The sequence below is a fragment of the Perna viridis genome, chromosome 7, assembly GCF_037379345.1.
Source record: "Perna viridis isolate PV_CMFRI_1.1 ecotype Kerala chromosome 7, ASM3737934v1, whole genome shotgun sequence".
Taxonomy (NCBI): Eukaryota; Metazoa; Mollusca; class Bivalvia; order Mytilida; family Mytilidae; genus Perna; species Perna viridis.
The window spans coordinates 11143323-11170519 of NC_142451.1; the positions used below are offsets into that span (position 1 = coordinate 11143323).

Consider the following 27197-nt stretch of genomic DNA (forward strand, 5'->3'; position numbering starts at 1 on the left):
CACTTTGAACTTGCAGAACTCTAAAGTTCAATCAACACTCATAAAAGTACATCTGATCTCTACAATCAATAACCTAACAGCTTTTTCAATCTAAAGAACCATTTAAAACACCATAATACATGCATTTTCAGATGTTTGTTTTTTCCGTTTAATAATTCTTCAATCTCCTTTTTCAATATGAGATTCTGTGATATGTTCTACAAATGTACAACAAAATAAATCATCACATCTTTATTGTACACATAAGTAGCAGTGACCTATTTTAAATTTATTGGTTTTACTTCAACTGTTGAAACTTACAATCTCATTCAAAAATTGGTCTTTAATCTCATTAACAAAAGACAAGGAATGAACAGTACAAAGCAAATGGTCAAATTATTTAAAAAAAAAGATCTTCAGTCCCTTAACATTTGTAATGTCAAACTGCATTGTCAGGGATGGAACCAGAAATATATTCTAAAAAGGGGGGAGGGATCCATTCAAGAGATATATAAAAGGAGTAAAGACTATCATTTGGTCATTTTGTCCAAACTTTGCACAAAATTAACAAAGTTTTCCAACAAAATCAACTTCCAAAACCCTGAACCCTCTCCCTGGATTTACCATAGATGTTTAGTGAGAAACAGTAATAATCAATTATCAAACAGATGTTAATACAAATACAGTTAATAAAAATGTACATATAAAATGTAAATGTACTACTGGTCAAATACACAGCATCACAAATTAATAAAGTTAAAATATGAATGTCAAATAGTACATTGCATATCTGAGTTTGTTGTGACCTTAATTTTGTTACGAAGGGGCACCTGTCATAGGGTCGGTAATCGGAGAAGTTGGAGTGTCAGATTCACTAATGTCTGACTCACTGGTAATTGTCCCATTCCCTATCCTATTATCATCTAATGGTTGCAGTAACTTCTCTTTTATTCTTTTCTCCACCATGAAAACATTTTCTTTTGTGCCTTTCAATCTGTCAATTCTGCAATAAAAAAAAAAAAAAAAAAAAATGATACTGACATCTTAATACCAACATAATTAACTCCAGACAAGAGTCAGGATCATTATACTTTTTCAATTTACAAATTATGGATGGAAAAAAAGTTTTCTTTGTTAAAACATGGTAAGCTATTTTGCAAGAAATTCAGAAACTGTAATAAAGTTTAGTTGGTTATATTTAAACAAAATTATATTCAACATAAAGCAAAAAAGATTCAGATTTAATACTAAAATATATAGCTGTCATTATCGAGTATAGCTGCCAAATCATTTTCATAACATTTAAAGTTATATAAAACAAACAATTATAGTAGATACATGATGCGTTAATTCATTAAGAGATTAACGTCACTAAATAGGGATTATTTAAGGGAAATTCTAATGTTCTACCATTCAGGAGTGAAAAATGCTTATCATTACTGAAAGGTGATATAATTGTTCATGGTATGGCATTGATCTTCCTATAATTTATAGGGAGAAAGTTGAACACTGAAGTTGCTATTGAAACAATTGGTGATTGGAAAAATTAAAAATTCTAACAGCAACACAAGTTTCTTAGTTAATGATGTTATAAAGGATATGATATTAACTTAAATATAATGAGAATGGAAATGGTGAATATGTCAAAGTGACAATAACCTTACTGGGATAAAAAATGTCAGCTCAAGACCATCCATGGGCCTTAAAACCCTCACACCACAGGGCAGGCTTCAGTTAAAGTCTGTTAACCATGATTGGGAGAGGTATAATGTAACAAGTCCATCTTAATTCATTAAATTATCATTTAACGTGTTCATTATGTAAATAGAAGATGCACAAGAAAATGTGTTAATACATCACTGCAGCACCACTAATCAGATCAAATTAATGGGATACATGATATTAAATGTGTACCAAACAAATTTGACCCTCTCTATATACAAAAAAGACGGCTGTGCAATCAGCCAATGACATTACCTTTTAGTTCATCTTTACATACATAAATGGCAAATGCAGACATTAACAGTTCATCAAAGTGTCAAGGAAACTGTTTTAAGTGATTTGGAGTAATTGTCTTTAAACAAAAATCAGTTTCTTTTGAATAATATCCCAATACTGGGAAATGTAAAATACAAAATTTATATACCTTATATCTAACACCTATGGAAATAAACAATACAGTAAAGTATGGTGGAAATCACTGAAAGTGATTTTGAGTTACAAATGTATTGTCAAAGTATGAATAATGGATGGACAGTTGTACTAAAGTATGCCATAATATATACCATTTATAAAGAGTATTTCAGGGTTTCAGTACAAATCAGAATCTGAGGCAGATGAACAGACAGACAGACACATTTTCTAAAATCTACTGTAATATGCCTCTATCATTACTGACAGTACATAGAAGCAAACTAACTCTATATCCATTTCCCTCTAAAGCCATTTTAAACTATCAAGCCACTAGAATCACTTCCCTGTTGAGTACTGGATATATTTTGTACACAAATTATAAATTGTGAGGATATTCAATAGGATCTAATTATGAAGCCATTAAATCTAGCTTTAATGTACAGGAAAAAAAAATTTCTGAACACACACACACATAGATCCAATGTGTAGATTTTATACAAATGAATACATAATACATAATTTTAACAATCTCTTAAATCTAAATGAGTGGTGGAGGAAACTAAGACTTAATTAGTAAAACAATGAATACAAACTACAAAGTTTCTTTTCATTAATCATCCCAGCAAAAACATGTGGCTAAATTACCAGGAAACACCGAAAAGTTTTATATTAGACGTCAAAAAAAATTCTAAAAATGGTCAACCTCTAATATAAAACAGACTAAAGTGAGACACTACAGTAAAGGTTTAAATTAAATCCACACAAATTTACCCAATTATTTTTTTGTCATCAGTAAACTCCCACAATTCATGAATGTCGTCATGTACCAACCATCTGCAATAACAAGGTTTATCTGTCACACAAAGTCAATTAAAACACTAAATTAATTAATATAACCTTGGGAAAACAAACTTCTACCTAACATTATGGCAGAGGTGAAGTCAGCTATGGTCAATTTAAATACAGAATAATAGCAGTAACACAGGAAATTGTCATTTTACTTTTTTTATTACAGAAATAGGCTGGAATAGAATACATTATAAATTCTATTCCAGCCTATGGCTGTGATAAAAAAAAAGAACAATGGAAAATGTTTAAATATTGCCAGTAACTTATCTTTTAATGATTTTTCTCATATTTCTACTCATTCAAAAACCTCAAATCAAAATGTTCCTTTAAGACAGACATTTTTTGTTGACCTACATAACCAAAAGTGTCACATATGAAAATCATGTGGTAATATTATGAAACATGTGTGATATGATAATATCATGTTTCACAGGCAAAATAAACACATGAGAATAATATGATACTCATTCATACTAACATAGGTAAATCACATGATTATCATGTGTCACATTTGGCTGTAAAATTTCATAAATATGTGAAACTTCAAAAACAATTTCAGTTAGTCATTCATAAAATGGAGCCAAATAGATCTGTCAAGTCTAAGTCTTACCCGGGGTTCAAATTTACTTCAAAGTCCTGGACTTTTCATAATTTCAAATCAATGGTCTACTTGAGTTAACAGAAGTGTTATATGAGTTGAATTTCCAGGACCCAGGTAAATAAAATTTCTAAGAATCTCAGGTCATCAATAATTAGAACCCACGCAGTTTAGTAAACCCAGAATAATTAGAACCCATGCAGTTTAGCAAACCCAGAATAATCAGAGCCCATGCAGTTTGGTAAACCCAGAATAATTTCCTGACACAAAGATACCAAAACATTTAAAGTATATTGGTGTGATACAATTACCAAACTCCTAGTATAATGGCAAATTTCCAGCTTAAAATTATTAAAACCTTCTCTCAGTAATCTACTGTTAAAGTACTATTGTTCATGGGGTACCAATTTTCATGGTTTCCGTGGGTAGGCCTAACCATGAAATTTGGTTCCCAATGAACAGGAGATTTCTATTGAAGTGTATAGTGAAAACCTCAAAACCAGGAATTCAAGAATCCACAAACTTGTGTTTCTTTCCTAATCCACGAAAATTGGTATCCACAATTTAAAGTACTTTCACAATAAATTAATTCCAGGTTTCAGTTTAGTTAAACTCACCTGTCATAAATAATTCCATCAACTCCAAGTTGTCTTAGTTCATTTATCACATTGGAGTCATTGTTCATCTCTCCCCAACAAAACACGACTTGTCCATGTTTTTTAATGTCTTTCAGTACTTCAGGTTCTTTCAATACGAAGTTAGAATCAATGTCTATACCCTACAAAAACAGAACAATATAAAATGTATAGAAGGCTTTCTGATAATAAAAAAAACACCCTTATTCTACAAAACTAGGAATAAACTCATGAAATTTAATTCAGATATACACATACAGAGAACTTGATCAGTAACTTATATAACCCATTACAAATACAATAAAAGCTGTCTATACCAGATCCTCTTTAAGGTCTTTCAAGTCCAAAAGGGGTTCAGTTTAGACAGATTTTACAATCTAAAGAGGGTTCAAGTTAGACAGGTTTTATAGTCTAAAGGTGTTCAGCTTAGACAGGTTTTAAAGTCTAAAGGGTTCAGCAGTTTAGAAGGTTTTATAGTCAAAAGATGGTTCAGTTTAGACAGGTTTCAGTCTAAAGGGTTCAGTTTAGACAGGTTTTAAAGTCTAAAGGGGTTCAGTTTAGACAGATTTTACAATATAAAAGGTTCAGTTTAGAAGGTTTTACAGTCAAAAGAGAGTTAAGTTTAGACAGGTTTTACAGTCTAAAGGGTCCAGTTTAGACAGGTTTTCCAGTCAAAGTGTTCAGTTTAGACAGGTTTCAGTCTAAAATGTTTAGTTTAGACAGGTTTTAAAGTCTAAAGGGATTCAGTTTAGACAGGTTTTACAGTCTAAGGGGGTTCAGTTTAGACAGGTTTTACAGTCTAAAAGCATTCAGTTAAAACAGGTTTGAAAGTCTAAAGGGGTTCAGTTTAGGCAGGATTCACAGTAAAAAGAGGGTTCAGTTTAGCAGGTTTTAAAGTCTAAAGGTGCTCAGTTTAGACAGGTTTTAAAGTCTAAAGGCATTCAGTTTAGACAGGTTTTACAGTCTAAAAGGGGTTCAGTTTAGAAGGTTTTACAGTCTAAAGGCATTCAGTTTAAAATGGTTTTAAAGTCTAAAGGTGTTTAGTTTAGACAGGTTTTACAGTCTAAAGGCATTCAGTTTAGATAGGTGTTAAAGTCTAAAGGTGTTTAGTTTAGATAGGTTTTACAGTATAAAGGCATTCAGTTTAGACAGATTTACAGTCTAAAGGGGTTCAGTTAAGACAGGTTTTACAGTCCAAAGACATTCAGTTTAGAGAGGTTTTAAAGTCTAAAGGTGTTTAGTTTAGACAGGTTTTACAGTCTAAAGGCATTCAGTTTAGCTAGGTTTTTAAGTCTAAAGGTGTTTAGTTTAGATAGGTTTTACAGTATAAAGGCATTCAGTTTAGACAGATTTACAGTCTAAAGGGGTTCAGTTTAGACAGGTTTTAAAACCTAAAGGGTTCTGTTTAGACAGATTTTACAGTCTAAAGGGAGTTCAGTTTAGACAGGTTTTAAATTCAAGAGGGGTTCAGTTTAGACAGGTTTTACAGTCTAAAGGCTTTTAAAAAGTATACGTCACCCTGCTTTTAACAAAGGTTTAGCAGTTTAAAAATTCGTAAAATCAGGAGTTTTTGTCATTTTCCGAATTCAATTCAGACGCCAATATTTTTATGAATGACACATGCCATATACCAGTAGCTTGAAAATTGTCTGTATTTCATTTATAAAACATTAAAAACAAAATACAATGAGTTTCATTCACCTAAAAAGAACCTTTTATTGTTTCCCGCCAAAAGAAAAACTAACTTTTGAACCATATAATCTGAAATACTTCTCACGTTAAGATATTTTTCAAACTTGCGGTATGAAAATGTATCCATTAGCTGATGTTATTAACTCTTTATAAGTGGGGGTCACCGATCAAATAATAAAGTTCATCACATTTGAGTACAATTTCTGCAGAATTTTGTTTGGTTATTGGATGTTTCCTGCTCCAAATGTTATGTTGGATGACGTTACGTCATAGTCAGTGACGGAATGTCTTTAGAATAAATAGAATATTAAAACGGAAATACAAAACTTGACTGTGAAGAAATAAGTGGAGGACAAAAAGAATTACAACTGGAAAGAACAGAAAATTGGGCAAAAGGCGATATATTCATAAAACTAATCTGGTTGCATGACCATGTCTCTTCGCATGAACATGTTATAATTAGTATTCATATTTTAAGTACACGTACTACAATGTTTATTTATAATACTTCAATGGCGAATGACTTATCGGGATCTAAAGTTCAACATTGAATAAATGTATGTAGTGCGTTTCAACAGTTAGTAGTAATATTTTTACTAAACAATAGGAAGAAAATATCGCACAACAGCCGCCAGTGAAGTATTTTCCATGTAAGAGAGTGCACCTCCAATGTGAAGTTGTACAAGTTTGTGTCTTTTTGTGGCGTATTTTGTGTCAGTTTTGAAATAAAAATTCAGGATTGAAATTTTCAAGAAATAAAAAGGCATGACCTATTATTGTCCTAATATTTTTCCTTTACATTAAATAATATTTCGGCGCTCTATGCAGAAGAAAAAAGTTAAAAAAAAAAGGGCAGGACAGAAAATTTGATCCAAGAATCAAATAAAATATATTGGCAGGCCATCCTTGTCGATAAACATACGTCCTGATTGTAAGGCTATCTTATTTTTTCATTGTTCCTACTCTGATACTGCATAGACTTTTTTGCAAATGGACGACAATCAATCATGATTTCATACAAAAAAATATCCTTAAATTTCAAGGAAGGAGCATTAACTGGATCCGGCTCTCTGAATACATGCCTTGATTAGATACTCTGCATGAAACTTTTACTACATTTTTACCTCAGTAAATGTACTAGAAAATTATGTTTTATTTGCAATAATACAGGACTATGTTTAATATTCCTCATTTAAACATCTTGTCAGAATTACAAAAACTAACTCACATTCTCCAAGAAAAGAACATTGTTCCATACCTCCCATCCGATCCTCACTAATATGTTTGATAATCAAATTGGCATAACTCCTTCTAAAACTATTGTACAATGCTGATTATCATTTTTTCAAAGTCAAAGTATTATTAACATTTGGTATAAGTTTCCTCGGAATCCACTGTGAAATTGTAGTCGTGAGTTTGTGTAGGACAGACGGACATATGTCATTTACGGAAGATTTTTCAAAGTGGCCCTTGAATCTCAACGTCATATTGCTTCTACGGTCAAAGAGAGATAAATCACGAATTTCATGCAAAAAGCAATGTCACAAATTGACAACGATATAATAGTTTGCGCCATACAATGCAAATAAACAATAGTGTGATTTATCTTTCAGTTGATGTGCAGTGTAAGTTGAATTGCTGATTTTTGAACAAATATGAGCAAATATACATGTAACTTACCAACAGGTTAGCATATTTGACAAAACTAATTGCTGTTTTAGCATGTTTAGACCTAGGGTCAGCATAATCACTGGAATGCCTTGATTGTCCACAAGTCAAAAACAATACTGGGTATTTATTCTGTTTTAATCTCAACCTGTGAAAAGAGGAGTTTATTTTTACTGGCATTTCACCTGTTTTAAAATTAAAAAAATAGTATCATGTACATGTAATATTTTGCATGTAATTTTTAAGGGCCTATACTGAAACTTATTAAAATTAATTCACTACAGGAAATACTCAGGTCAGTAAATTATTGTTAGGTTGTGCAGAGGTTCAATTTTCTGGTGGTAAGAGATCCTCCCCCAACCTAAAAATTTTGACATTTAATTTACCAAAGTCCTGGAATTTGACATATTTTTTTTTAAGGAGTTTTGGTATTACATCAGTGGACCACTGATTTCAAACTTTGAAAGGTTCACAGCTTGTGCTTTTGAAGTTTAATTTGAACTCAGGAGTTCCAAGTCAGTAATGTGTAAAAAACATATTATAAAACAATTTATTTTGATACAAAAAATGAATATCTAGAAGACTGCTAAAAACAAAATTCACTGAAGTATATCATGTATATGCTTAGCTATCATCTTACATTTTTATGGATTAATATTGTGGTTTGTATTCATTTTCTGTGTATATTAGTGGTTAGAGTTTTTTACATTCCTTACAGAACGCAAGTATCAGGATCAAAGCTTGAGAAAACAATCCTTCTGGTGCCGGCATTCTTAAAAACTGATCGCAGAATGGTGTCTACGTATTTATTCCTGTCAAAGAAGTTGATTTCTTCAAAGGTGCCATCCTGAAAAATTAAGACCCTACAGTAAGCACATCACATATTAATCACAATTTAGAGAAATTTGAATATTTTTACCAAAAGAAAGTTCCCTTGAACCCTGGATGTTTCAAAACTCGAAAACAAAGACTTTTTATGGCGATACTGTAAACATATCAATTTTCGCAGACTCTGTCAAGTAGATTTACTCACAGATATCAACTTTTGCAGTTTTAAACAATGATTATTGTTACATGGTGTTATAAATCAATCTCATGGGTACTATTTTTCATGATTTTCAGTCCACTGCCAAAATAGCAAAAAATTAGTACATAGCGAAAAATATTTACAGTCACAATATTTATCAACATCCTCACTGTATGTCTTTATTCTCACAAATAAATTGATACAGAGAACATAAACAAATACAATTTGAGCCAAAAAAGGACAGCTAAATCAATATGAAAACAAATAGAAAGTAGAAATGACAATGATTACTCCAATAATTGATTATCCAGTTAACTATCTAAGGAAGTTCATCAGGGAATGAAATACTCCAATACTTGATTATCCAGTTAACTATCTAAGGAAGTTCATCAGGGAATGAAATACTCCAATACTTGATTATCCAGTTAACTATCTAAGGAAGTTCATCAGGGAATGAAATACTCCAATACTTGATTATCCAGTTAACTATCTAAGGAAGTTCATCAGGGAATGAAATACTCCAATACTTGATTATCCAGTTAACTATCTAAGGAAGTTCATCAGGGAATGAAATACTCCAATACTTGATTATCCAGTTAACTATCTAAGGAAGTTCATCAGGGAATGAAATACTCCAATACTTGATTATCAAGCTGACTACCTCAGGAAGTTCATCAGGGAATGAAATACTCCAATACTTGATTATCCAGTTAACTATCTAAGGAAGTTCATCAGGGAATGAAATACTCCAATACTTGATTATCCAGTTAACTATCTAAGGAAGTTCATCAGGTAATGAAATACTCCAATACTTGATTATCAAGCTGACTACCTCAGGAAGTTCATCAGGGAATGAAATACTCCAATACTTGATTATCCAGTTAACTATCTAAGGAAGTTCATCAGGGAATGAAATACTCCAATACTTGATTATCCAGTTAACTATCTAAGGAAGTTCATCAGGTAATGAAATACTCCAATACTTGATTATCAAGCTGACTACCTCAGGAAGTTCATCAGGGAATGAAATACTCCAATACTTGATTATCCAGTTAACTATCTAAGGAAGTTCATCAGGGAATGAAATACTCCAATACTTGATTATCCAGTTAACTATCTAAGGAAGTTCATCAGGTAATGAAATACTCCAATACTTGATTATCAAGCTGACTACCTCAGGAAGTTCATCAGGGAATGAAATACTCCAATACTTGATTATCCAGTTAACTATCTAAGGAAGTTCATCAGGGAATGAAATACTCCAATACTTGATTATCCAGTTAACTATCTAAGGAAGTTCATCAGGGAATGAAATACTCCAATACTTGATTATCCAGTTAACTATCTAAGGAAGTTCATCAGGTAATGAAATACTCCAATACTTGATTATCCAGTTAACTATCTAAGGAAGTTCATCAGGTAATGAAATACCCTAATACTTGTTTATCCAGTCAACTATCTAAGGAAATTCATCAGGTAATGAAATACTCCAATACTTGATTATCCAGTTAACTATCTAAGGAAGTTCATCAGGGAATGAAATACTCCAATACTTGATTATCAAGCTGACTACCTCAGGAAGTTCATCAGGTAATGAAATAACCCAATACTTGATTATCCATTCAACTACCAAAGGAAGTTCATCAGGTAATGAAATACCCCAATACTTGATTATCCAGTTAACTATCTAAGGAAGTTCATCAGGTAATGAAATACTCCAATACTTGATTATCAAGCTGACTACCTCAGGAAGTTCATCAGGTAATGAAATACTCCAATACTTGATTATCCAGTTAACTATCTAAGGAAGCTCATCAGGTAATGAAATACCCTAATACTTGATTATCCACTTAACTACCTCAGGAAGTTCATCAGGTAATGAAATACCCCAATACTTGATTATCCAATTAACTATCTAAGGAAGTTCATCAGGGAATGAAATACTCCAATACTTGATTATCAAGCTGACTACCTCAGGAAGTTCATCAGGGAATGAAATACTCCAATACTTGATTATCAAGCTGACTACCTCAGGAAGTTCATCAGGTAATGAAGTACCCCAATACTTGATTATCCAGTTAACTACCTAAGGAAGTTCATCAGGTAATGAAATACCCTAATACTTGATTATCCAGTTAACTACCTCAGGAAGTTCATCAGGTAATGAAATACCCCAATAATTGATTATCCAGTTAACTATCTAAGGAAGTTCATCAGGTAATGAAATACCCTAATACTTGATTATCCAGTTAACTACCTCAGGAAGTTCATCAGGTAATGAAATACTCCAATAATTGATTATCCAGTTAACTACCTCAGGAAGTTCATCAGGTAATGAAATACCCCAATACTTGATTATCCATTCAACTACCTAAGGAAGTTCATCAGGTAATGAAATACCCCAATACTTGATTATCCAGTTAACTATCTAAGGAAGTTCATCAGGTAATGAAATACTCCAATACTTGATTATCCAGTAAAACTACCTCAGGAAGTTCATCAGGTAATGAAATACCCCAATACTTGATTATCCAATTAACTATCTAAGGAAGTTCATCAGGTAATGAAATACCCCAATACTTGATTATCCAGTTAACTATCTAAGGAAGTTCATCAGGTAATGAAATACCCTAATACTTGATTATCCAGTTAACTACCTCAGGAAGTTCATCAGGTAATGAAATACCCCAATAATTGATTATCCATTCAACCACCAAAGGAAGTTCATCAGGTAATGAAATACTCCAATAATTGATTATCCAGTTAACTATCTAAGGAAGTTCATCAGGTAATGAAATACCCTAATACTTGATTATCCAGTTAACTACCTCAGGAAGTTCATCAGGTAATGAAATACTCCAATAATTGATTATCCAGTTAACTACCTCAGGAAGTTCATCAAGTAATGAAATACCCCAATACTTGATTATCCATTCAACTACCTAAGGAAGTTCATCAGGTAATGAAATACCCAAATACTTGATTATCCAGTTAACTATCTAAGGAAGTTCATCAGGTAATGAAATACTCCAATACTTGATTATCCAGTTAACTACCTCAGGAAGTTCATCAGGTAATGAAATACCCCAATACTTGATTATCCAATTAACTATCTAAAGAAGTTCATCAGGTAATGAAATACCCCAATACTTGATTATCCAGTTAACTATCTAAGGAAGTTCATCAGGTAATGAAATACCCTAATACTTGATTATCCATTCAACTACCTAAGGAAGTTCATCAGGTAATGGTCATCCAATCATAAGAAGACTAACTAAAACTCCTGCAGAAAATTGTTTTACTGTTGTAAAATTTCAATATTGGTCAAATAAAAATGTAACATACCAATTTCTCCATGGGATATTTAACTTCCACATTAAACCCAACATGTTGATCAACTGCTTCAAAACAGCGTTCTAGTGTTGGGAAAGGCTGAAGATCAAAGGGATCACTATCATCAGCGTATTTCTCATCTGGAAAGACATATATACAATGCCATTAGAACAGAGCCACAACATTTCCCCATGAGTTTCTTGAAAATTTCAAGTTTACAAATGATAACAGTAGTCGTTGATTACAGTTGAGACTTCTCACATGTAATCATTTGTAATTTTAAATTTTCATGAAACTGGTCCCTATAACATCAAACTATGTATTTGGGTGAAGTCAACAGGTATAATATATAACATTCATACTAAAAAAATGTAGGGAAATATTCGTCATTGAGACACAGCAACGTATTTGCTAGTAGAAGCTAAACCCATATACAACATCATATCATAACTCTTTACAAACCTGTTTTTAGTTACATTCTCTGTAAGAATCAGTTAGTGAATCATGGGGGAAAAAAAGACACATGAAACCTTATTCAAAATGTTATCTGAAATGCAGAAATGGAGTTCATTGCTATTTAAAGTGTCAGTAATATGAAGTACGGTATAAATTGAATGAATAGCAATTTCATCATCAAAGGGAGATAACTCACTATTCCCCTATCATTTCATTGTCACTATAAACTCACTTTCCTGCATCCTTTGACACTATTCAGACAGACGAACTGTCAATTTGTCTTCAACAGACCATGACATATGTGCCCACATTGTTAAATTCATGTGTTTTTTTCTGTGCATGAATTTTGCCTGATTCTTATAGATTCTAGTACTTAAATATACATCTTTAAAAACATTTCATTACTATGTTGACAATAATAGTTGTATGAATATACAATGTTTAGTATCACATTGTTATTTCAGGGATAATGACATTTTGCAAACAGTAAAATAGTACAAATTATTTTTTTTAAATTTTTTGTACTTGGTCATGGGTTAATAACAACATATATATTTATAATGAGGAGTAATTTGATGGTATACTGATGCTGGTACTAGAATGTTGTATAAGCTAGGTCATTAACAGACTAAAAAAATAGAAAATATCCAGAAATCCTTGCGGTAAGAAGGAAAAAGTTGATGTTGCCAATATTTTGACAATAACAAAGCTTTATAACTCAAAACAAATAAATAAAGTGAGCGTATATTTCATCAACACACGTTAAAAAAAAAAGTGAAACTATGTGAATTCCTAAAGCAATTGTGAATTAATTTATAAGCCATAGGCAGATGAACACAGATATAAATATACAACTGAACAGCATTTGAAAATGCTCTTTGGATTACTAGTATGTGAACTTAAGTTTCAAATAAAAAGAAACTTTCAATCTACAAGTATTTCACTTTGTAGCTTGAAATTCTGTATTTAGTTGAACCAAAACTTGACAATTTAAAGGAGTAAAGTATGCTAATGTTATTAATGATAATTGGGGGTTTTTATGATCTTGACTTTCCTTTCGGATCTCGCACGACCGCTCCTTACATGGATTCTGTTAGTAATGCCGGTTAGTAGTAGAAGGTAGCGGAGCCCAGCCTTTGGGATACCTGACCGAAGAACTCAGTCTGAGTATGTCCTACTAGCAGCTGGGCTGCTGTGTTGATGCTCTGGCCTACTCCCAGACCCCATGTGGGTCCGAGAGTGTTTCCCCACTCTAACTTTGGGAGTACGTCAACGTGTAGAGTGTAATGTTATTAATAAATGAGTAAAGTATATATAACATCCTGACAACCAAACAGTTCTCTAGGTGATATCATGGCAAATCATCATCAGTATATCGAGGTCATGTGATCAACAATATAGATGAATTTCAGAAGAATAAAGTCATGTCTGTCAGAAACAATGAGTAATTCTAGAATGTGATTTTGAGATATTGATGGAAGATATTTTATCTAGACACATAAACAATGACAAGAAAGGGATAATCATAGAACTGACAGATACAGCACCAAACTTGCAAAAAGTGGGACTTATAGACAACATACATTTTCTTGGGGTTTTATTTATGCAATGATTAAATTGCTAAAAATTAAATTGTTAGCAGTCTTTATGAAAAAAAATCTTTGTAAAGTATTTTAAACAGCCTTGACTCTAAAATCAATATTTATTGTAAATGGAACATAGTGGTAAACCATGTCAACCAGAAAAACATATGAAAGTGGTCTATTTCTTTCAAGCATTGCTTATAATGAAATAAATGTATAAAGAGATAGGTGCTTGACCCCATTTAGACTGTAGGATCAAAACAAAACAATTGACATAAAAAAGTAATTTAGAACTATAGATTAACTAACTTTCAACCTAATGTGGAGAGTTTAATTAAAATTGTAAGATTTTTGCACTGTGTTGATCAGTTGTAATTGGATAAAACCATTCATCCAAATAACCAGCAGCAATATGCAACTGAAGACCATACGAAGAAAATCCATTCACCATTGATGAAATGATCACTGAACTCAGGGCATGAAGAATTTATTTAAACCTCACTTTCCCTTGGGTAGGTTATGAAAATAATTCACTTTCCCTGAAGAAATTTCACTACCCCTGGCTGAATCCCTTAGGAATTAAGGGGCATGCCCCCAACCCCACCAGAGAAAATTTAAAAAACAAGATGCAAAATCCTGCACTCTGAGGCCTACCTGGAGCGGTTTTATATGCTTGGGAAAATGTCGATTTTGTCCATTTTTGTTACAACAACTGTCACCCTTTGAAATGCTTCACATTATCGTAAACCAGTGCAGATGCGTTTGAATTTGTTTCTATATAATGCTTATGGCTAGAAATATGAATACACTGTAAACCATTGTCTTACTTCGGGTAAGCTATATCTCATTAAAGTTCAGAGTTGTTGTATATTACAAAAGTTGGTAACTGTCCAACAAGGACAGGCATTACTGGTACAATTTATGTAACCCTAAAATAATGATCCTCGTAGACATCCACTGATTGAAACTTGAACGCACCTAAACTGGTTCACATAACGTAATTTCTGAACTACAAAAATTATTTTACATCTGGTACCAGCTAGTAAAATGCCAAAAAAAAAATACGAAGTTTACATGGAAATTCGGTTGGATCCATTAATAAACATAAGCCCTGTACAGCTTTTTACCGAAAGACAGAATCAAACTATTTGTAAACAAGAGTCTCCCAGGAGCCTGAATTGCTCACCTGGTTGAAGTTTGTTTTTCAAGGGTAATAAATTTAACAAGGAGATGTCCAACAATTTTGACTCAAGAAGACTTTGGTAGGACTTATCATAAGGATCATTTCAGCAAATGAAAGTTTCTTTCTATCTATTATAGGTTTCAAGATATTGGCTGAAAACTGAAAAAAAAAAAAAAAAAAAAATCATCTTTCAAGGGCAACAACTCTTACAAGGAGTCGCCTGACAACTTTGATCCCTGAAGACTTTTGAAGGCCTTGTAATAAGGATCATTTCAGCAACTGAAAGAGTTTGGCTAAACCTAACGGTTTTGATATATATGCGAAAGACTACTGTCTGACCCTTATGTTCTATTTTTAGTAACAGTAGCCATGTTTTTCGACGGATCAAAAATCCCCACACAGGTTCTATGCAGGATACCCCAAGAAACATTTATAAGAAGTTTGGTTCTAATCAGTCAAGTAGTTTCAGAGGAGAAGAGTTCTGTACAATCGTTAAAGACGATGGTGGACGACGACGACAACCAACGACAAGTGATGGCAATAGGCCTGGTGAACTAAAAATGACTTTCCAACGGGAAGTACTGCAAACAACCTGGCTTTCCTGTGCAATATTTCACTTTCCTCAGGTAATGAGAAATCGGAATGTTCATGCCCTGGAACTACATATTAATGAAGACACTAAAGGGAAAATCAACCAATGAAAACAATAGTATAAACAGTTTGTTATTAATGTGACCTTGACAATGACACTTATATAGCAATCAGTTCAGACAAATCACGCTGATGGTGAACTTTTTAACAGTTTGACCTGGGTTCTATAGTTCAATCATGCCACCAGTTAGTGTGTACATTTCAATTATTTGACCTGGACACCAAGACAAAAATAGTAACAGTCAAATGACTTGAAAAATAATCCACAGAAATATAGTTAATTTTTTCCCATAATATAGACAAGCAAAATCATACAAAAATGTTATAAGCTCCCATAACTGTCTATAATTATTCAGACAGCCTGTAGATCTGTTGAAGGGATTTGATTAATGCCTCACCCTCCAACAGAATTTACTGACGATCTAAATAACCACAGACGGTCACTTGGGAGCTTACAACTTATATTGGCAACAAAAGGTATTCTTTACCAATTTATATGGGTTAGGCATTGCCTAAACCAGCGAGCACCATGAACTTTACCATATATGTACTGTCTATTTGAGACTCTTAAAAATAATAAAGGACATTACAATGAGGGGGGGAGGGGGGTTGACCTGGATGAAAATTTTTGCTTTGCAAGTGCAATATTTTTATTCATATTTAAGCAGCAAGCAAAATCAATATTTCTATTTAAAAAACTGTCTTGTGAATTTATGGGGGAATTTTTTTCAATAAATGAATAACTTGAACATTTCCCCCCACCAAAAAAAAGAAAAAAATCCAACCACATACCCCCCTTTCCCCTCCCTCTCAAAATGGTTAATAACTTTACAGCACTTCTCAATACTTTACATGTTTTATCCCTTAAGGGTATCTCTAGCAACATCCATTTCAACAGTGTAAAACCTTGTGAAAATATGATAAAGCTCAAAGGTTTAGAAAATAGAGTTACAATGTAAACCTGTCTAAAACAAACCACTTATGTACTGGTTCAATTTTGACATGTGTTTGGTTTACCAAGGTTCAAAACACATTTTAATTGACATATAGTAGTTTTAAAAAGTGTCCTGTTTATACAGGTTTTCTTATTATTCAGGGTTCAGTTTAGACAGGTTTCACTGAGAATAATATAAGATGAAAAGGCTTTGTAATTGCATTATGAAGAGACTCTTTACAGAAGTACAATACATTTGACAAATCTGAATTCATTTAAGTTACATTGTACTAAAGGAAATAGATGGGTGCTTCAAAGAGGTATCAAACCGATATCATTTATAGGTAATAAGTTACTTCGTGAAGATGCCCCCACTTACCAAGATCGTTGTCATCCATCTTATGCTCTGCACTCGACAACTAAAAAAGAGAATCTTGAAAAGCATTTTCACATAAAACACAAACCCCAAAGTATAGTACCATGTTTGTTACAGCCACACAGTCTGACTCGCTCACCTTAACACTTATAATAAATGCTTATTCAAACACTTATAATAAAACAATCAGGAAATTATCTTCCTTCTATTTTAAGTGTTCAAAGTGTAGCAAGGGTATACTTTGAACTCTTTCTATCTTTGGTGTTTATTTCTTAACTTTAATCAGAAGCCAAAATATGTACACAAAGGGACAACTCCATCATAGAAAAGAGTGGGCCAACAAGGTTAAATCTAATATTTATTCCTCAAGTTTTGTCAAAGGTAAAAATATGATCTCAAAAGGACTTAATATACTTCTTGGCAAGGAGTGAACAAACAAAGCTTGATTTCCATTGAACAGTATGAACCAACTTTCAATAATTCTACTTTTGGTTTGTCTGGTATGGTGTCTGAGATGAACAACTGGGAACAAACTAAAAATAGAACGAACCACATAATGGAAAACTCCAAAGGTTTAATTTAATAAAGATTAATCATTTTCTCTAATACATGTATGAATCTTAATAGCACAATTCTCTCAATTTTAAGGCATTTGTTTCACTTTTAACAGAATCTTGCCAAATGGAATAGTTACCATTAATTTTACAAAATATGGAAGTAAAAATTCCAGTCATAACAGACTTGTTTACACTTTTCCTCTAGATGAGTACATAGTGTTTCCATTCATATTGTAACTTTTAGACCTTTTGTAAACTGTGGGGTAGTCATGAGCATGAATAAAACATACTTCTGTGAGGACAATTCTTTTGTTCTATACCATTCCATACCCTGCAGAAGTATATGTCACAAGCTCATAGACTCCCCTGCAATTATACAGCAAAGGAGTCTATTACTGTATAAGGAATTAAGTACATATTTGTACAACATAGTTTGTAAAAGAATTGTTTGAAACAAAGGGAATGAAAAAAAAAGCCACCAGTAGAAAAGTAGACAAAGTTTTGATGAGACAGATTTCACTGTAAATCATGCATATTATATTGAACAATTATTTTCTACAGACTTTTCCATGCTTTAAGGTAAACCTTTATAAGAATCTATGTACAAGTATTCCTGTTTCTTTTAAAACCACGGAAAAGCCTTTACAATGAAATAAGACTAATATAGGTAACATATATATATACTATAGATAAAATGTGTAATTAATGATTAATACAAAGCCTTTTTCATATTGACCTGAATACCATTTCAAGGACTTTTATCAGCCCAGAGGGCTTTAGCCCAAGGAATGATATTAATTTTAACATTTTTAAAGTAAAATGGGATTTTATAAAATAAATACTTACCATCATAAATTCTGAGTAAGTCAATCTGCGCAAGTCAAGCAGGCAGAATTCCCTATCTAAAAATATCATCCAATGGGATGACCTAATAGTAGCCATCTACCCTTTATTCATCCATTTAATTTTCAAAAGTGAGCAAGAATCTATACAAAAAATAACAGGGGATGAAGGGGAGGCTGGGAGGGACCTATAATTTATGATGGTAAGTATTTATTTTATAAAATCCCATTTTACTTTAAAAATGTTAAATTTTATTACAATAAATACGTTACCATCATAAATTCTGAGTAAAACAGAATCTAACGTAAAGCTGAATCCCCTAAACCAGAAGATGTAGGAGATAAAACAACTTTTTGTGCCATTATCAAAGGTCCCAATGAAAATAAGCCCTCGGCTTAGGAAGATAATGACCTTAGGTAATGAGAAATGAATGAATTTTCAGTTCTCCAGAAACCTGCTGATAAAACTTCCTCTAAAGAAGTATTATTAAACAGTGCCAGAGATTTAGAAATAGCTCTAACATCATGGGCTTTAATGTTCAGACTAGACAGAGATTCTTCACTAGAAGAATTGTAAGCTAACTGAATGGTCTTACAAATCCAGATAGATAATGTTTTTGCTGATAAATCTTTGACATTTTTCTTAATAGGTATAAATAGCCTAGTATTAGTCTCAGCTTGAATACTACAGGTTCTTTGTAAATAAATGAGTAAAATTCTGATAGGACAAAGTAGTTTACAAGTAGTATCAATAGGCAATGAAGGTATAACTATTGGCTCTGAACCTCTACTAGGAATCTGATTATTGGCTAAAAAAGCTGGATCAGTTAAAAGAGTGACAGAAGATTTATCTCTATTGAACCATAGACATGAATCAGACATGAACAGACCATGTATTTCACTTCTTCTTCTACCTGAAGCTAATGCCAGTAGAAAACAACATTTATATGACAAAAATTTGATATCTACTTCTTCAGCTGGTTCAAAAGGAAAGGTTTTTAAAGATGATAAAAGATGATAGAAATGTACTCATTACTACCAAAATCCAGACCAGTGGATAGTTCTGGAAAAAGCAGAACGATAACCTTTAATTATGGAATTTTTTATCTTCAAAAAGGTAGATAAGAAATTCAGCTAACTGCTGAACAGTAATTTTGAGAGGATCAATTTCCTTCTCACTACACCAACTACTGAAGATTGTCCGCTTAGAATCGTATGCGATAGTGGTAGAGCCTCTGACTGCTCGTGAGAGATGTCTGGCTGCTCGTTCAGAAAAGCCTCTCCTGGAAACTATCCCTGAGAGAAGCCATGCGAAAAGATGTAGATTCTCTGGATTGGGATGACGAATCTTGCCCTTGAACTGGGAAAGAAGATTGGGTCTTACCGGTAGTAAGAGTGGACCAGCACAAGACAGTTGAAGAAGATCTGGATACCAAGCTTACTTGGGCCAAGCTGGAGCAATAAGAATGATCAGACATTGCTCCAAAGCAATCTTCCAAAAAACTGCTGACAGACATCTGAATGGAGGGAATGCATATCCAAACATTCCTTCCCAAGGAAAACTCATGGCGTCTACTGCATAAGCTTCTGGGTCCGGGACAGGAGACACGAACACCTGAAGTTTGAAGTTGAGACTTGTTGCAAATAGGGCTACATGAGGAGACCCCTAATGAAGAGTTATTGCTTGAAATACTGACTGGAGAAGTTCCCATTCTGTATTCACTGGGGCTAGAGTTCTCGATAGAGAGTCTGCTAAGACACTGAGTTTCCCTGGAACATGACGAACTACTAGCTGAAGCTGAAGTTGATTGCAAAAAAGAAGAATTTCTTTTGCAAGAAGAAATAGCTTGAAACAATGAGTTCCCCCTTGGTTTTTTAAGTAAGAATAACCGTCGTATTGTCGGATGCAAGAACAAGAGACATGTTCTGTAGAATATGCTGAAAATGAGAGATTGCCAAAAGAGCTGCTTTCATCTCTAGAAAATTGATGTGTTCTTTCAGTAAGTCTGGGCTCCAGACCCCTGATACTGAACGACCTTCCAGATATGCCCCCCAACCGAGGTTGGAGGCATCTGTGAATAGAGTCTGATTGGGAAATGGAAAGGACAGAAGCTGGCCTTTCAAAACATTCTCCTGAACAGTCCACCATAAAAGGTGGGGAGCCAATTCCTGAGGAAAAATTAGAATTTGATATTCCCAATTCTGAAAAGATGGGAGCCAATGTTGAAGTAGATAAAATTGGAAAGGTTGAATGTGTAGTCGACCAAGTGGAACAACATCTGCTAAAGAGTTCAAGAGACCTAGTAGCTGAGAAAATTGGTGAGCCGAAACTTGTTTCCTGAGAAAGAAACTGATGAATTTTCAAGCTGAGGTTCTGAAATTTTTCCTGAGGAGGTAGAACTAGTCCTAGATGAGTCAGGTAATGTTCTCCCAGAAAAGTAAAGTCCTGAGAAGAAATCAAACCTTACTTTTTCCAGGAAATTATGAATCCCAGGGAAAGAAACAGTTTGATGACAAGATCTATGTTTACGAGAAGCTTGTCCTGAGAAAGGTCTTTCAACAAAGAATCGTCTAGATAAGAATGAATCTGAATGGCCTGAGGGTGAAGATGAGCTATGGCAGTCTGCATAACCTTGGTGAAAACTAGAGTTGCAGTAGATAGGCCGAATGGTAAAGCTCTGAATGGTAAACCTTGTTGTTCCAGACAAAACAAAGAAATTTTCGGTAAGAAGGACATATTGGAATATGGAAATAAGCATCTGTCAAATCCAGGGAAGTGGTCCACATACCTGAAAGTATTGAAGCTCTGATAAAACGATTGGTCTCCATCTTGAAATGGGGAACAACCAGATAAACGTTGAGAATGGACAGGTCGATGACTGGTCTCATTCCTCCTGTTTTCTTTGGAACAAGGAAAATCCAAGAACAGAAACCTGGATCTACTGATGATACAGGAACTTCCTCTATTGCTTTCTTTGTCATAAGACAATCTATCTCTGCTGATATTTTTTGCAGATCAGTCATGTTGGACATTGGAATTGAAACTGGTGAAAGAGGTGGTAGTTCCTTGAATTTTAGAGTTAATCCCCCCCAAAGTTACTGACAATACCTAACAATCTGAGGTAATATCTTTTGACAGAAAATGAGTTAACCTCGCCCCTACTGGGATTTGAAAAAGAGGAGTTCTGTAAAAAACCTCTGGATGATTGAGTTTTGTCAGTAATGTAAGGGAGGGTAACTTCCTAGGTGGAAGGATTAGACCTTTTACCGCCTTTAAAATTACCTGTTTGGCGTTTCGTAACCGTTTTCTTAGAACCACCTTTCATGCCACCCTCAATGAAAACCTTCCTTCTCTTTTCTTTGGAAGGAAAGGAGGACCACCAGTAGAAGAACCACCTCTCTTAGAATTATTTCCCGAGAGAGAAACGTTCACCTTTACTGGTGCTGGAGTATGATTAAGCTGTTTCTGAATCTCGACAAGAGGAAGACCAAAAAGTTCGTCATCCAATGGAGATTTTAACAACGAATCCTTCAGGCTGTCTGAAACTCTAGCTTTATCTAGAATCTCAGATATTTTGGATAAAGTAAAATTTGCCAAACTTCCCATAAGTAAAAGCTTAGAAGAGGCTAGAGCTTCATCAACCTGAAGTAAAAATGGTTTTACTTCAGGAGGAAGAGCAATATCTTTCAATAGGGGGCTCATTGCCAGTAATGGCTTGAAATAGGCTATTAACACTAAACTCCATAATAAAGTATCAATATACAAAAATAATAAATATATAAAAGAAAATTCCTCAAAAAAAAAAGGATTTCTAATATTACAAAATTTCAATATTATTCACAATATAATTTACCACATGCGTCTTCTTGCACAGGCAGAAATTAAATGGATGAATAAAGGGTAGATGGCTACTATTATGTCATCCCATTGGATGAAATTTTTAGATAGGGGATTCCACCTGCTTGACTTGCACAGATGGACTTACTCAGAATTCATGATGGTAACGTATTTATTGTTATAAAATGTGGTCTAATAACAAGTGTTTATTCTTAAATGAGATATATTTAGTTTATTAAAACCTATTAACAACCTGTAAGCCAATATTAATAAGCAGGAAGTTACCAATGCATTACCAAGGGACATAATTCATAAATTTGTATCCCATCGGAGCCTAAAACAATGTGGTAAAGAATTGAATACATGTATCATCAAAGAAAGCTACTGTAAAGTTTCCCTGATTTTACTTAACTATATTAACAAGATATTAATCCAATAAATTACAACTATGAATTTCAAGAAATCAGAACACAAATCAGTAATTAATTAGCATCCTGGTTGAATAACCAAAGCAAACAAGAAAAAATAATCTGTTAATGATAATGTCTCTGACTTAAACGACTGTTATCTTTCTAAATCCCTTTTTTTTATTTTTATATGCAGAATGAGGAATTAAAGTGAACAGATTTTGAAAAAGTTTATTTCCATACAATTGCACATGACTATTATGAACTGTGTAAACTACAACATTTTCTAGACTATTTTTTTTTAAATATATAGGTAATCAAAAAATATATAGGTCACCAAAAAAATATATAGGTAACCAAAAAAAATGATTTTTAAGTTTTGTACTTAATGAAATTATTTCTTTTAATTCCAAGACAGTAATATCTTATGTAAAAATAAATTGTTGAATATCTAAATAAATAACAAAAAGGCTTTAATGTATGTTAGTATTGTATGATTTGAAATTGGTTTTATTATAATATGGTAACATTTGATGTTAATTCATGGAATATATTGTGACTTTTAAGTGGGAAGAAGTAAACATAAGCCTATTGCTTGAATCCTTCAATCATTTAGATTATTTAAGTACATGCATCCATTGCTTAGGGATTAAAAATATCAAAGATTTGACAGAGTCTAAGTCACTGTTGAACAGAAGAAGTAGCACCAATTATAATGTCATTTTACCAATCAAACCTTTGCTTAGAGCAACAGTTTAAACATGGATATCTTATGGTAATTTAATAACTTAATTTTTAAGATAATTAAGGAACCAAAGCTTTAAAAAATGAAAGGACTGAGATCATGAATTAGGCAGTTGGATTACCAAGGAAGTAAGTAATATGTCCTTACCTGCATAGATTGAAGTTCTGATAGATTCAGATCTTTCACAGATATCTGAAAGTTCTCCAACTCGTGTCGCTTTTTCTGTAAATAAAAATTGAACATATTTACTCAACTTGAAAAGAATATTTACAAATCAGTTTTACTAACTGTTTTTTTTTTAATGAAAGTTCATTCATTAATACTCAGTTGTAAAAATGTGAAATCAGTTGCCAAGATAATTCTTTTCCCGTTTTACTCATTAAAAGACGCATGAGCTTAAATTTGCATAAAAAAAGTAAAAGCAAAGTTGTTTATAAATTAGAAAATTGTGAGCTATGCTGGCTAAATGATATCTGGCTCAACATTCCAGAAAATATATGGTGGAAAAAAATCTAAAATTGCTGGTGGTACATGTATTAAAGATTCTATGAAATATGAATTCTATGGTGTAGGAGGAGTTGAAGATGACAGATAGGTACCCAATATTCATAAAAGGCAAAGTCCATGTTTTGCCATGGAACCAGATTTTCCATATCATGCTGAACCATTGAGTTACAATTTCATTGAAATTCACTGAAAATGAATATTTTAAGGGCAGATAACTCTGTAATAAAAACCTCATTTTTCTAAGATTTTATAGAAAAAATTCTGAACAAATCCAATGATGCAGAGATCAAATAATGGTGTTTTCAAATAGAGGAAGCATCGATGAGTGATATTACATTGTCAGATCGGTGGGATTTTGACATGCATATTTCTGATTTTTCCCATTTTGCCTGATTCTTACAAATACTTACACTTAATTCAAGTGTGCCAATTTTTTACAGGAAAGCGCATATTGTGTTTCAACCCATGGGTGTGTTAAGCAGAATGCAATATAAAATACTGTAACTTTCTAGTTATTTTTTGAAAGCTTACTGCCTTACGAGTAAAAAATGATACCATATTTATCAAAATTGGACAATTCATAACAATTTTAGAGGCATTCTCATACTAGACTATCTCCATCATTAGTAGAGATATGCATTTCACTTGTTTTGCTATAATCATCTTTTAAATGAAAATTTTCACTTGAAACATATAAAATTATAACCCATGTACCTATGAACCCTAAATTTATGGTTTTGTAAGCTTTTAACACAGGTTTTATGCCAAAATAGTGCATTTGAAGCTCATCGCATGAAAAATCACAGAAATCTGAATGGACTGAAAACCAAATGCCCACTCTAGGTCTAAGGTTATTAAACCTTTGCTTATTGTGCACTTTAAAGTTGCCCGGTTAACTATTTTACATGTAACCTGCACAAATATTTAGCTTTTAAAAATATATTCCATTCTTTGTGATGGCAAGAGCCATATTCACATATGAATCAGTTCAATGATTGTTTTGTTTACTGTGCGAAAAATCAGCATAATTGGTTGCTAGGGACTTCTTAGCTAACAACAACATAGGTCCATACCATAAGTTACATTTTTTTAACCCTTGTATCAAAGCATAGCATAAAAACACTAGTTTCTAAGATGTAAAGCAATTTTTTAAATAAGTAGGGGTATTGGCAACTCCCTTTAAGCCAGCACTCCACAGTATTGTAGAACTGTCTAATTTTGGTCTTGTAATCTGATGCTTTATAACATTTATCACTTTAAAAAATTGTCAAGCATCTGTAAATCTATATATCTAGAAATAGCTCAAGCCAAGGCCTTCAGGATGCAGCAAAAATTTTTTGGAAAAAATTACCTACAGCAAATAGGTTACCATAGAAACCATGCAAAAATATGCGAAAATTTGCAAAAAAGTTCATAAAAGCAGGTTTAAAAATATCAAATTTCCCGAAAAATATCTTAAATTTTTATTTCATCCCCTGAAACTGTCCAAACTTTTTCCTTCAAAAACCCCATCCTCATATGGGCATCGCTGGTTAGATTTTGAGCTATTTCACTTTGTAATCCACTTATTAAATTTAGCATGGTAAAAAACTGACTTACTTTCACTTTCACAATGAAGTCAAATTGTCATTGAAAAAAGCCCCTTCAACATTGAAAATATATAAAACATTGCAAAATACTTTGAAAAGTCCCCTTTTTCAGAAAATGTTTTATCCACAATAGATTCTTCATTTTTAATCACTATAGTAACCACCGGTTTCCATTAATGTCATTTTTTATCCCTAGCCAAATGCGTGAAACTAAACTAAACTGTGGAGTGCTGGCTAAGGAAATTTTCTTGTTTCTTTAGTAAAAATATGGTGTCTCAAAAACAGTGGTTTTTGAAGAGAATGAAAATTCCTTCCAGTTTAGCAGGTTGTGATAAATAACATACAGAAACTTGATTTAGAATCAAAATGTGAAATGAAAATACAACATAATCATTATTTGACATTTTGTCAGACAACAAGCTGTAAAATGAATTCAAAAGCATATCTTTTACAAAAATCATCGAAAAATTCTTGAGAGCATATAAATCTATATATACTGACTTAACACTGCATTTACTTCATTTAGAAAACAATATGTCAGATGGCAAGCTGACTTATCACTGCACTTAGTTCCTTATGAAAACAATATGTCAGATGGCAAGCTGACTTGACACTACATTTAGTTACTTATGAAAACAATATGTCAGATGGCCAGCTGACTTGACACTAAATTTAGTTCCTTATGAAAACAATATGTCAGATGGCCAGCTGACTTAACACTAAATTTAGTTCCTTATGAAAACAATATGTCAGATGGCCAGCTGAAAATGTCTGTCTAGAGCCAATAGTGTCAAAATTGAACACATACAGTATTCAGTATAAAGTTACATGAGAATCCAGTGAGTAAACTGTTAGATAGAAAAGCTTTGTTCTTTGCTTTAATCTTCTTCAAAATTCTTTCAAAGTTGAAGTAATTTTCACTGGTTAGTGTAACAATGTTTCAGTAGGCCAATATATTGCTTTGTTTTGCATGCTACAAATTTCAGCTACCGGTGTCTTTAACTAATTTCTGAAAATGAACTTTGGGTATTTGTGTGTTACATGTATGTGCATTAATTGGAAGAGCACAGTGTAGATAAGAAAAATGTTCTTCATTTACAGTTAGAAGCATCATAATATTTTTGAAGTTTACCTTTCTATATGTAATCAGAACATGGAAATCATGATAAATAACAGGTACAAGGTCTTTACTGAGCATTACATCAAACTCTACAAAGTCAGCACCCTATATAGAAGTAAATGAACATTGAATTAATAAGTATCCAGTAGAAACACAACTTTTCAAATTCAACTAATAGAAGTTAAAAAAACATTTATAATAGGAATGGAGCATAAAAAACATATATATATCTAAATGGGTCTGGAACATGAACGACACTAAATCTTTCTTTGAAAAATGATTGTTTGACCTTTTAATGCAGGTGAAAAGCTTTGCATGTCACCTGGTCAAAATATAGCCCGTACTAACATGAAATAATCAACAAAGTTGTTATTAGGATTATATTGCCTGCTCTTGCTAATCTATGATAAAGCTTCGGTTGCATCAATTGTGTATTGCTACAATATTAATGAGACGTTCAGCAAAAATTACTCTGTCCTTCATAAGCAAAGCCTC

At 32.9% G+C, this 27197-nt stretch overlaps 1 protein-coding gene across 2 annotated transcripts in view; it reads right to left on the bottom strand.

Annotated features, from left to right (window-relative positions):
- Window positions 1–216: 216 nt before the first annotated feature.
- LOC148611311 (glycerophosphocholine phosphodiesterase GPCPD1-like) overlaps window positions 217–27197 on the bottom strand; it is a 43130-nt gene continuing 16149 nt past the window's right edge. Inside the window, exons 11-19 of one of the 2 annotated variants that reach the window (XM_088591742.1) lie at window positions 26715–26807; window positions 23634–23708; window positions 17101–17140; window positions 11927–12054; window positions 8271–8401; window positions 7567–7702; window positions 4177–4337; window positions 2884–2946; window positions 217–982 (exon numbers count right to left, since the gene is read on the bottom strand). In XM_088591742.1, the coding sequence (XP_088447868.1) occupies window positions 796–982; window positions 2884–2946; window positions 4177–4337; window positions 7567–7702; window positions 8271–8401; window positions 11927–12054; window positions 17101–17140; window positions 23634–23708; window positions 26715–26807 (1014 nt within the window). In that variant the 3' untranslated portion in view covers window positions 217–795. The remainder of the gene's footprint in view (window positions 983–2883; window positions 2947–4176; window positions 4338–7566; window positions 7703–8270; window positions 8402–11926; window positions 12055–17100; window positions 17141–23633; window positions 23709–26714; window positions 26808–27197) is intronic. The other variant, XM_088591743.1, reaches the window with a different exon arrangement.